The sequence below is a fragment of the Pseudophryne corroboree genome, chromosome 9, assembly GCF_028390025.1.
Source record: "Pseudophryne corroboree isolate aPseCor3 chromosome 9, aPseCor3.hap2, whole genome shotgun sequence".
Taxonomy (NCBI): domain Eukaryota; kingdom Metazoa; phylum Chordata; class Amphibia; order Anura; family Myobatrachidae; genus Pseudophryne; species Pseudophryne corroboree.
In genome coordinates this window covers 50,096,215-50,109,206 of record NC_086452.1, presented here as the reverse complement: position 1 = coordinate 50,109,206, position 12,992 = coordinate 50,096,215, and the positions used below count along the sequence as shown (strand labels likewise).

General features: G+C 48.0%; 1 protein-coding gene across 7 annotated transcripts in view; it reads left to right on the top strand.

Moving 5' to 3' along the window:
* C9H1orf210 (chromosome 9 C1orf210 homolog) overlaps positions 1-12,992 on the top strand; it is a 542,874-nt gene that overhangs the window by 486,186 nt on the left and 43,696 nt on the right. For 6 of the 7 annotated variants that reach the window (XM_063939312.1, XM_063939313.1, XM_063939314.1 and 3 more), the window contains one exon: positions 6,154-6,242. The exons of the other annotated variant lie outside the window; for it this stretch is intronic. In XM_063939312.1, coding sequence (XP_063795382.1) covers positions 6,171-6,242 — 72 coding nt within the window. In that variant the 5' untranslated portion in view covers positions 6,154-6,170. The remainder of the gene's footprint in view (positions 1-6,153; positions 6,243-12,992) is intronic. 7 annotated transcript variants of the gene reach the window in all.

Genomic DNA, 12,992 nt, shown 5'->3' with positions numbered 1-12,992 from the left:
ACTGGTATCCGTTCACATGGTCGACCATGTTATGGTCGACAGTCATTAGGTCGACCACTATTGGTCGACATTGACATGGTCGACATGGACACATGGTCGACACATGAAAATGGTCGACACATGAAAGGTCGACACGTGAAAAGGTCGACATGTGTTTTTTACCTTTTTTTTCTTTTAAGGAACTTTTCCATACTTTACGATCCACATGGACTACGATTGGAACGGTAAAGTGTGCCGAGCGAAGCGGTAGCGGAGCGAAGGCACCATGCCCGAAGCATGGCGAGCGAAGCGAGCCATGCGAGGGGACGCGGTGCACTAATTGGGGTTCCCAGTCACTTTACGCAAAAAACGACACCCAAAAAAGTTAAAAAACTCATGTCGACCTTTTCATATGTCGACCTTTCATGTGTCGACCATTTTCATGTGTCGACCATGTGTCCATGTCGACCATGTCAATGTCGACCAATAGTGGTCGACCTAATGACTGTCGACCATAACATGGTCGACCATGTGAACGGATACCAGTACACACATATGACAGCCTCCAGTACACACATGACTGACCCCCCCACTACACACACAATGGTCAACAGATGACTGTCGACCATTCATACCGGAACCGTGTGTACTATGGGGGGTCAGTCATTTGTGTACTGGGGTGCTGTCATATGTGTAATGAAAGGGAGGTCTGTCATATGTGTGTACTGGAGGGGTCAGTCATATGTGTACTGGAGGCTGTCATATGTGTGTACTGGAGGGGGTCAGTCATGTGTGTTCTGGGGGTCTGTCATGTGTGTACTGGAGGGGGTCAGTCATGTGTGTTCTGGGGGTCTGTCATATGTGTGTACTGGGGGGTCAGTCATTTGTGTATTGGGAGGGGGGGGCTGTCATATGTGTGTACTGGAGCGGTTAGTCATGTGTGTGCACTGGGGGGAAAATATGGGGCAGGGAGGTCACCATAAAGACACACAAGCTGCTGACTGCCAGGCAGAATGTTTATTGGGTTTTTTTTTTGTAATTGTTATTTTCTATTTACTGTACCTCTGATTGTTTTTATAATTAGAGAGATCAGCAGTTAGGAATGGAGCGAGATTATGTAAATATGCATGTCTCTTTTATAGTTATTTTATTTAGCAAGTGCCACTGTGGCATAGTATACAGCATTATGGGGCTGATTCTGAGCCAGATGCAGTGGAGTGGTGTTTTCCGTCTGAGTTGCACCACGCATACGTCCCAGTGGTGTTGGTATAGTGTTGCCATGGCCGGTTCTACACCTTGTGGCACCCAGTGCGAAAGTTTCAACTGGCGCCCCCCCTTCGGCAAAACAGGGGCGTGGCTTCATAGGGGAGGGGCGTGGCCACAGTTATGCTCCCAGTAGCTGTGCCCCCAGATTTGCCCCAAGTAGTTGTGCCCCCCAGTTGATTTGTTCCCTGTAGCTGTGGCCCCAGTAGTTGTGCCCCCTGTACTTGTGCCCCCCTGTAGATTTGCCCCCTGTAGCTGTGGCCCCGGTAGTTGTGCCCCCTGTACTTGTGCCCCCCTGTAAATTTGCCCCCAGTAGCTGTGCCTCCAGTAGTTGTGACCCCAGCATCTGTGCCCCCAGTTAATTTTCCTCCAGTAGCTGTTCCCCCTGTAGCAGTGCCCCCTGAACATAGGCGTGCGCAGCTAATGTTATTAGGGGGTGCACCGCCGGAGGGGCGTGTCTAGCACCGCTTTTTGGGCGTGTCTAGCGACGCTTTTTGGGCATATCTAGCACCGCCCAGGGGCGTGTCTATCACTATTTCACATTCCCTCAGTAAAATCACATGGCGTAAACTAATTTCTCCCTAGTTTCTAATAAAGTAAATATAATACACCCTAGAGAAATAAAATAAAACATAATAGTGCGACCATCAGCTGGTACTGACTGCCCGCTATGGCATAACCCTTAGTCATAGCTGCCGCTGCACCCTATTGCTGCTTACAGTTCCTCAACCTATCCCTGACCCAGTGGCGGGACTAGAGAGTGGTGAGCCTAGGTGCATATACATTCCACCCACACACACCCCACCCCTTGTACCGCCCAGCACCAACACACTGATTTTGAGTGGGACACTCAGAAAATAACGGGAGCTTTAGGGAGGCAAACGAGTTTTAATTTAACACAAGTAAAGTAAAAAATTTACACATGTGCCATTAGACCCACATCTGCCTCTTTCTATGCCATCAGACTCCTCGTCCACAGGACACAGGTCCCCATGCTCACCAGTTACCCCTTATTCACATTACGTCACTCGGTATGAACTGAAATTCACATTATGCCACACAGTATGAGCCAAAATTTATATTACGGCACGCGGTATGAGCATAAATTCACATTACGCCACACGGTATGAGCTGAAATTCACATTACGCCACACGGTATGAGCAGACATTTATATTAAGCGACACGGTATGAACATAAATTCACATTATGCCACACAGTATGAGCCAAATTCACATTACGCCACACAGCATGAGCGGAAAATCACATTACGCCACATAGCATGAGCGGAAATTCACATTACGCCACACGGTATGAGTGTAAATTCACATTACGCCACACAGTATGCGCCAAATTCACATTACGCCACACGATATGAACCACATTCACATTACGCCACACGGTATTAGCCAAATTCACATTACACCACATGGTATGCCCCAGTGCCAGATACCCTTAAAACCCCTCTCAGGAAACTACTAAGAGCTTGGCTCAGCTAATATATTTTTAAACCCTTCTTTTCTGTGCTTTAAGTTTTTTTCCCTGAGTACACTTACAGATTTATTTATTTTTTTTACATTTTTTTTTTGGGGGGGGGACAACTTCATGTACAGTATATATATAAAAACAGGAACAGGCTCAGCTGAAGCACAGCAGTGGTTTACTTACTTTAGTCACTGACTGAGCTGAGCGTGGCAGTCTCTGAACCATCTGTGTTGAGCTGAATTTTGCCTCCGGGTCCTCGTCCTCGACTCCACCAGAGAGGAACGCCTTGCTGTGCGGCTATGGTAGCAGTGGCACGCAATAGAGAGAGTGTGAGGTCAGGCAGGCGGGCGGCGTGATGTCACTTTGTGGCGCGGGGCGAAGCTTTGTACTTCAGTGCACCGCATCGCATCCACTGTCACCCAGTGCAGCCGCCGGTCAGTCCCAGACAGTCAGTTCTGACTCCTGACTGTGCGGCGGGCACGGCGGGTGCAGCGGGGGAGGGAGGAGGAACAGGCATGAGCAGCATGTGATCACTGTGCTGCAGGCGTGCGGGGGGTGCCGGACATTAGGGGGTGCCAGTGTGCACCAGGCACCCCCCGTGCGCACGCCTATGCCCCTGAAGTTGTGCCCCTAGTAGTTGTGCCCCCTGTAGATGTGCCTCTTGTAGCTGTGCACCCTGTATGGGCCCCCAGTAGTAGTGCCCCTTGTAGCTGTGCACCCTGTATAGGCCCCCAGTAGTAGTGCCCCTTGTAGCTGTGCACCCTGTATGGGCCCCCAGTAGTAGTGCCCCTTGTAGCTGTGCACCCTGTATGGGCCCCCAGTAGTAGTGCCCCTTGTAGCTGTGCACCCTGTATGGGCCCCCAGTAGTAGTGCCCCTTGTAGCTGTGCCCTCTGTAGTAGCGCCGCTTTGAAACCCTAAAAGAAAAATCACATGACGTCTCTCGCATAGCAGCACCGCACTGACACTAGGGGTCAATTTTGACCTCTAGCGTGAGTCAGCGACACGGCTGCAGCGGCCGCACACGGCGCTTGCTGCAGCCGGGAGTGGGGAGGGAGGGTGGATAATTAGTAGCGGCTCTTGCCACGGGTTCACTACGGCTGGCCGGCGGTCGTGCTCCCGGCGACCAGCATCCCGGCGCCGGGAGCCCGACCGCCGGCTTACCGACAGCGTGGCGAGCGCAAATGTGCCCCTTGCGGGCTCGCTGCGCTCGCCACGCTACGGGCACGGTGGCGCGCTACGCGCGCCACACTATTTTATTCTCCCTCTATGGGGGTCGTGGACCCCCACGAGGGAAAATAAGTGTCGGTATGCCGGCTGTCGGTATGCCGGCTGTCGGGCTCCCGGCGCCGGTATACTGAGCGCCGGGAGCCCGACCGCCGGCATACAGAAGACCACCCCTTGCCACAGCGGCACCCTCAGGGTAGCGGCGCCCTGGGCAAAAAGCCTGCTTGCCCGTGGCAAGAGCCGCTACTGAGTGTTGCAGTACATATTCAGTGTATTAGAAATGTGTTGGACATTCCTGGTCGGTTACAGGGGTTTGGCTAGTCAAACGCAGATGTAATGTAGTATAGGCGTGTATCTGGAGTGATATGGGTGTGTTGCTGATAGTGGTTGCATATAGAGACGTAGAATTGGAGGCCACACTCAGACGGATGATCTGCACCTAGCATAGGGCTGGTGAAAGTGTCAATGGTGCGACAGATGGTGGCGTCTAAAGATGCACAAAGCATGATGCATCTGTAGACATTGAAAGGGGGCGTCTCAGTCCTTGCACATTCAGATGCATGGATGTACACCAGGGAAGGGCATTGTAGCAGCATTAACATAAAGTCACAGACACAGCTGCAGCAAAAGACAAAAGGAAGGCCGTGACTGCCTCTGACTCAGAATCAGGCCCTATGAGGAGGGATCCCACCCCCTCCACAGACCCCGCCCCCATTAGGGCTGCTTACAGAAATTTCCCGGGCTGGTTTTCCATCCCAATCCGCCCCTGTCCACCATGCACCACATGCTGGTGTCCACGTTTATAGGCATCACAATGAAGCCTCAACCAATAGATTTTAGAAGCTAAAATGCCGGTATTAGTCTATTAGTTTGGGGATTTCTGTGTCGGTTTTGTGTTCAGTTTTCAAAACGACTGTTAGTAATCCAGGGATCCTGTAGTCGTCAGTGTAAAAGAAGGGAAAGGGGGGACATGATAGAAACGTTCAAATATATCAAGGGTTTTAACAAAGTCCTGGAGGGAAACAATCTTCAAATGAAGAGAAGCAATAGGACACGAGGACATGCACTGAGACTGGAGGGGGGAGGTTCAGGGGATATTTGAGGAAAAATTACTTCACAGAAAGGGTAGTGGACAAGTGGAATGGCCTCCCATCAGAGGTGGTAGAGGCTAAGACAGTAGAGCAATTTAAATATGCATGGGATAGACATAAGGATCTCCTTACAAAGAAATAAGGATCAAATAAGGTTTCAGATAAAAATGTGGTAAAAAAAAGGGGCAGACTAGATGGTCCAAGTGGTTCTTATCTGCCGTCACATTCTTTGTTTCTATGTTTAAAAGTGCTGATATTTGGTCAATACCTGTATTCGGTTTTATAGCTGATTTTATAGTCTGATTTGCAAAATTTAATAAAAATCAACTAAAAATACACCCAAAACCCCAAATCGACCAAAATTACCCTTTAGTAATTAAATATACCACAGAATATTTACCCTGAAATACTGTTGATGTTGACTGATTTTAAATCAATATAAAATCAATCTTTGGTCAATTTTACGCTCTGAAAATGTCATACAAATGTACTGATTTCTTTTATATATTATTATGGGGGTCATTCCGAGTTGATCGCTAGCTGCATTTGTTCACAGCGCAGCGATCAGGCTAAAAAATGGCAGTTCTGCGCACACGTGGCGTATGGGCACAACGAACGATGTAGTTTTGCACAGGGTCTAGCAATGCATTTCAGTCGCACTGGTTGCCGCAGAGTGATTGACATGAAGTGGGCGTTTCTGTGTGGCAACTGACCATTTTCAGGGAGTGTTTGGAAAAACGCAGGCGTGACTGGGCGAATGCTGGGCGGGTTTGTGACTTCAAATCTGGAACTGAATAGTCTGAAGTGATCGCAAGCGCTGAGTAGGTTTTGAGCTATTCTGAAACTACAAAAAAAATTTTTTTGCAGGCGCTCTGCGATACAACCATTCGCACTTCTGCTAAGCTAAAATACACTCCCAGTGGGCGGCTGCATAGCGTTTGCACGGCTGCTAAAAACTGCTAGCGAGCGATCAACTCGGAATGACCCCCTATATACCTATGATTATGATGCGCTTTTTCAGTCTTCAGAAATACAGGCAATGGCTTTCTGACATCTTTGAGGACAAAGTCATTTTAGGAGGAGAAAAATGTTCTTCAATTGTTTCTTTCCAGCTGCTGCGTGAATCACCATGGAGCTCCTCCTGTACGTGGCTCTTCTCTTCTCACCAGTCGCTGCTTCCCACTGTGCATTCAGCAGTCAGGTAGGACCTGTTCACTATACAGCTCAGGAGATGGCAGGAGTCAGGACTGAAGACCGCAATGACTAATGACATTCCTAAGAACAGAACGCGGTGCTGTAAAACACAGCAGCCAATCAGATGGCTTCTTTTGTTGTGTGATATGTGCAGGAAATAAATGACAGCTTAAATACATTTGGCTGCTGCAGGTTACAGCGACTTTTGCTTGTGCAGCAGCTCTCAGAAACAGCCCCTAATATGATGATGCAAGGAGACATTGGGCCGGGTTCTGAGCCATACGCAGCCGATGTTCCTGTAGCTGAACGATTATTTGCAACTACGTAGAAAACCCCTATGGTGCGGACAGAGGGCCTAATTAGACTGGATCGCTGCAGCAGCAATCGCAGTCTGAAGCCCTTTGGGGAGGCCCAGTGAGATGCTAAAAGCATCTCAGGGCTGCAATCGCCCCTGCCTGATTGACAGGCAGTGGCGGTCATGGGGCGGGAGGGGGCAAACCAACGGCATTAGAACTAGAGATGAGCGGGTTCGGTTTCTCTGAATCCGAACCCGCCAGAACTTCATGTTTTTTTTCACGGGTCCGAGCGACTCGGATCTTCCCGCCTTGCTCGGTTAACCCGAGCGCGCCCGAACGTCATCATGACGCTGTCGGATTCTCGCGAGGCTCGGATTCTATCGCGAGACTCGGATTCTATATAAGGAGCCGCGCATCGCCGCCATTTTCACACGTGCATTGAGATTGATAGGGAGAGGACGTGGCTGGCGTCCTCTCCATTTAGATTATAAGAGACTGAGAGAGATTTACTGGAGCTGACTAGGAGGAGTACTGTTACTGTAGAAGTGTAGAGACTGAGTGGAGAGAGTTTACTAGTGAGGACAGTGCAGTTTACTTTATAATCCGTTCTCTGCCTGAAAAAAGCGATACACAGCACACAGTGACTCAGTCACATACCATATCTGTGTGCACTGCTCAGGCTCAGGCCAGTGTGCTGCATCATCTATTATCTATATATAATATTATATATATCTGTCTGACTGCTCAGCTAACACAGCTTATAATTGTGGGGGAGACTGGGGAGCACTACTGCAGTGCCAGTTATAGGTTATAGCAGGAGCCAGGAGTACATAATATATTATATAGTGAGTGACCACCAGACACACAGTGCAGTTTATTTAATATATCCGTTCTCTGCCTGAAAAAAGCGATACACACAGTGACTCAGTCAGTCACATACCATATCTGTGTGCACTGCTCAGGCTCAGGCCAGTGTGCTGCATCATCTATTATCTATATATAATATTATATATATCTGTCTGACTGCTCAGCTCACACAGCTTATAATTGTGGGGGAGACTGGGGAGCACTACTGCAGTGCCAGTTATAGGTTATAGCAGGAGCCAGGAGTACATAATATATTATATAGTGAGTGACCACCAGACACACAGTGCAGTTTATTTAATATATCCGTTCTCTGCCTGAAAAAAGCGATACACACAGTGACTCAGTCAGTCACATACCATATCTGTGTGCACTGCTCAGGCTCAGGCCAGTGTGCTGCATCATCTATTATCTATATATAATATTATATATATCTGTCTGACTGCTCAGCTCACACAGCTTATAATTGTGGGGGAGACTGGGGAGCACTACTGCAGTGCCAGTTATAGGTTATAGCAGGAGCCAGGAGTACATAATATATTATATAGTGAGTGACCACCAGACACACAGTGCAGTTTATTTAATATATCCGTTCTCTGCCTGAAAAAAGCGATACACACAGTGACTCAGTCAGTCACATACCATATCTGTGTGCACTGCTCAGGCTCAGGCCAGTGTGCTGCATCATCTATTATCTATATATAATATTATATATATCTGTCTGACTGCTCAGCTCACACAGCTTATAATTGTGGGGGAGACTGGGGAGCACTACTGCAGTGCCAGTTATAGGTTATAGCAGGAGCCAGGAGTACATAATATATTATATAGTGAGTGACCACCAGACACACAGTGCAGTTTATTTAATATATCCGTTCTCTGCCTGAAAAAAGCGATACACACAGTGACTCAGTCAGTCACATACCATATCTGTGTGCACTGCTCAGGCTCAGGCCAGTGTGCTGCATCATCTATTATCTATATATAATATTATATATATCTGTCTGACTGCTCAGCTCACACAGCTTATAATTGTGGGGGAGACTGGGGAGCACTACTGCAGTGCCAGTTATAGGTTATAGCAGGAGCCAGGAGTACATAATATATTATATAGTGAGTGACCACCAGACACACAGTGCAGTTTATTTAATATATCCGTTCTCTGCCTGAAAAAAGCGATACACACAGTGACTCAGTCAGTCACATACCATATCTGTGTGCACTGCTCAGGCTCAGGCCAGTGTGCTGCATCATCTATATATATTATATATCTGTCTGACTGCTCAGCTCACACAGCTTATAATTGTGGGGGAGACTGGGGAGCACTACTGCAGTGCCAGTTATAGGTTATAGCAGGAGCCAGGAGTACATATTATATTAAAATTAAACAGTGCACACTTTTGCTGCAGGAGTGCCACTGCCAGTGTGACTGACCAGTGACCTGACCACACTGACCACCAGTATAGTTAGTAGTATACTTATATTGTGATTGCCTGAAAAAGTTAAACACTCGTCGTGTGACTTCACTTGTGTGTTTTTTTTTTTTTTATTCTATAAAAATAAAACTCATTCTGCTGACAGACAGTGTCCAGCAGGTCCGTCATTATATAATATATAATATATACCTGTCCGGCTGCAGTAGTGATATATATATATTTTTTATATCATTTATCATCCAGTTGCAGCAGACACAGTACGGTAGTTCACGGCTGTGGCTACCTCTGTGTCTCTGCACTCGGCAGGCAGTCCGTCCATAATTGTAATACCACCTAACCGTGGATTTTTTTCATTCTTCTTTATACATACATAGTTACATAGACATCTTCTCTTTATCAACCAGTCTATATTAGCTGCAGACACAGTACAGTACGGTAGTTCACGGCTGTGGCTACCTCTGTGTCTGCACTCGGCAGGCAGTCCGTCCATAATTGTATACCACCTAACCGTGGTTTTTTTTCATTCTTCTTTATACATACATAGTTACATAGACATCTTCTCTTTATCAACCAGTCTATATTAGCTGCAGACACAGTACAGTACGGTAGTTCACGGCTGTGGCTACCTCTGTGTCTGCACTCGGCAGGCAGTCCGTCCATAATTGTATACCACCTAACCGTGGATTTTTTTCAGTCTTCTTTATACATACATAGTTACATAGACATCTTCTCTTTATCAACCAGTCTATATTAGCTGCAGACACAGTACAGTACGGTAGTTCACGGCTGTGGCTACCTCTGTGTCTGCAGTCGGCAGGCAGTCCATAATTGTATACTAGTATCCATCTCCATTGTTTACCTGAGGTGCCTTTTAGTTGTGCCTATTAAAATATGGAGAACAAAAATGTTGAGGTTCCAAAATTAGGGAAAGATCAAGATCCACTTCCACCTCGTGCTGAAGCTGCTGCCACTAGTCATGGCCGAGACGATGAAATGCCAGCAACGTCGTCTGCCAAGGCCGATGCCCAATGTCATAGTACAGAGCATGTCAAATCCAAAACACCAAATATCAGAAAAAAAAGGACTCCAAAACCTAAAATAAAATTGTCGGAGGAGAAGCGTAAACTTGCCAATATGCCATTTACCACACGGAGTGGCAAGGAACGGCTGAGGCCCTGGCCTATGTTCATGGCTAGTGGTTCAGCTTCACATGAGGATGGAAGCACTCAGCCTCTCGCTAGAAAAATGAAAAGACTCAAGCTGGCAAAAGCAGCACAGCAAAGAACTGTGCATTCTTCGAAATCCCAAATCCACAAGGAGAGTCCAATTGTGTCGGTTGCGATGCCTGACCTTCCCAACACTGGACGTGAAGAGCATGCGCCTTCCACCATTTGCACGCCCCCTGCAAGTGCTGGAAGGAGCACCCGCAGTCCAGTTCCTGATAGTCAGATTGAAGATGTCAGTGTTGAAGTACACCAGGATGAGGAGGATATGGGTGTTGCTGGCGCTGGGGAGGAAATTGACCAGGAGGATTCTGATGGTGAGGTGGTTTGTTTAAGTCAGGCACCCGGGGAGACACCTGTTGTCCGTGGGAGGAATATGGCCGTTGACATGCCAGGTGAAAATACCAAAAAAATCAGCTCTTCGGTGTGGAGGTATTTCACCAGAAATGCGGACAACAGGTGTCAAGCCGTGTGTTCCCTTTGTCAAGCTGTAATAAGTAGGGGTAAGGACGTTAACCACCTCGGAACATCCTCCCTTATACGTCACCTGCAGCGCATTCATAATAAGTCAGTGACAAGTTCAAAAACTTTGGGTGACAGCGGAAGCAGTCCACTGACCAGTAAATCCCTTCCTCTTGTAACCAAGCTCACGCAAACCACCCCACCAACTCCCTCAGTGTCAATTTCCTCCTTCCCCAGGAATGCCAATAGTCCTGCAGGCCATGTCACTGGCAATTCTGACGAGTCCTCTCCTGCCTGGGATTCCTCCGATGCATCCTTGCGTGTAACGCCTACTGCTGCTGGCGCTGCTGTTGTTGCCGCTGGGAGTCGATGGTCATCCCAGAGGGGAAGTCGTAAGCCCACTTGTACTACTTCCAGTAAGCAATTGACTGTTCAACAGTCCTTTGCGAGGAAGATGAAATATCACAGCAGTCATCCTACTGCAAAGCGGATAACTGAGGCCTTGACAACTATGTTGGTGTTAGACGTGCGTCCGGTATCCGCCGTTAGTTCACAGGGAACTAGACAATTTATTGAGGCAGTGTGCCCCCGTTACCAAATACCATCTAGGTTCCACTTCTCTAGGCAGGCGATACCGAGAATGTACACGGACGTCAGAAAAAGACTCACCAGTGTCCTAAAAAATGCAGTTGTACCCAATGTCCACTTAACCACGGACATGTGGACAAGTGGAGCAGGGCAGGGTCAGGACTATATGACTGTGACAGCCCACTGGGTAGATGTATGGACTCCCGCCGCAAGAACAGCAGCGGCGGCACCAGTAGCAGCATCTCGCAAACGCCAACTCTTTCCTAGGCAGGCTACGCTTTGTATCACCGCTTTCCAGAATACGCACACAGCTGAAAACCTCTTACGGCAACTGAGGAAGATCATCGCGGAATGGCTTACCCCAATTGGACTCTCCTGTGGATTTGTGGCATCGGACAACGCCAGCAATATTGTGTGTGCATTAAATATGGGCAAATTCCAGCACGTCCCATGTTTTGCACATACCTTGAATTTGGTGGTGCAGAATTTTTTAAAAAACGACAGGGGCGTGCAAGAGATGCTGTCGGTGGCCAGAAGAATTGCGGGACACTTTCGGCGTACAGGCACCACGTACAGAAGACTGGAGCACCACCAAAAACTACTGAACCTGCCCTGCCATCATCTGAAGCAAGAAGTGGTAACGAGGTGGAATTCAACCCTCTATATGCTTCAGAGGTTGGAGGAGCAGCAAAAGGCCATTCAAGCCTATACAATTGAGCACGATATAGGAGGTGGAATGCACCTGTCTCAAGTGCAGTGGAGAATGATTTCAACGTTGTGCAAGGTTCTGATGCCCTTTGAACTTGCCACACGTGAAGTCAGTTCAGACACTGCCAGCCTGAGTCAGGTCATTCCCCTCATCAGGCTTTTGCAGAAGAAGCTGGAGGCATTGAAGAAGGAGCTAAAAGGGAGCGATTCCGCTAGGCATGTGGGACTTGTGGATGCAGCCCTTAATTCGCTTAACAAGGATTCACGGGTGGTCAATCTGTTGAAATCAGAGCACTACATTTTGGCCACCGTGCTCGATCCTAGATTTAAAGCCTACCTTGGATCTCTCTTTCCGGCAGACACAAGTCTGCTGGGGTTGAAAGACCTGCTGGTGACAAAATTGTCAAGTCAAGCGGAACGCGACCTGTCAACATCTTCTCCTTCACATTCTCCCGCAACTGGGGGTGCGAGGAAAAGGCTCAGAATTCCGAGCCCACCCGCTGGCGGTGATGCAGGGCAGTCTGGAGCGACTGCTGATGCTGACATCTGGTCCGGACTGAAGGACCTGACAACGATTACGGACATGTCGTCTACTGTCACTGCATATGATTCTCTCAACATTGATAGAATGGTGGAGGATTATATGAGTGACCGCATCCAAGTAGGCACGTCACACAGTCCGTACTTATACTGGCAGGAAAAAGAGGCAATTTGGAGGCCCTTGCACAAACTGGCTTTATTCTACCTAAGTTGCCCTCCCACAAGTGTGTACTCCGAAAGAGTGTTTAGTGCCGCCGCTCACCTTGTCAGCAATCGGCGTACGAGGTTACATCCAGAAAATGTGGAGAAGATGATGTTCATTAAAATGAATTATAATCAATTCCTCCGCGGAGACATTGACCAGCAGCAATTGCCTCCACAAAGTACACAGGGAGCTGAGATGGTGGATTCCAGTGGGGACGAATTGATAATCTGTGAGGAGGGGGATGTACACGGTGATATATCGGAGGGTGAAGATGAGGTGGACATCTTGCCTCTGTAGAGCCAGTTTGTGCAAGGAGAGATTAATTGCTTCTTTTTTGGGGGGGGTCCAAACCAACCCGTCATATCAGTCACAGTCGTGTGGCAGACCCTGTCACTGAAATGATGGGTTGGTTAAAGTGTGCATGTCCTGTTTTGT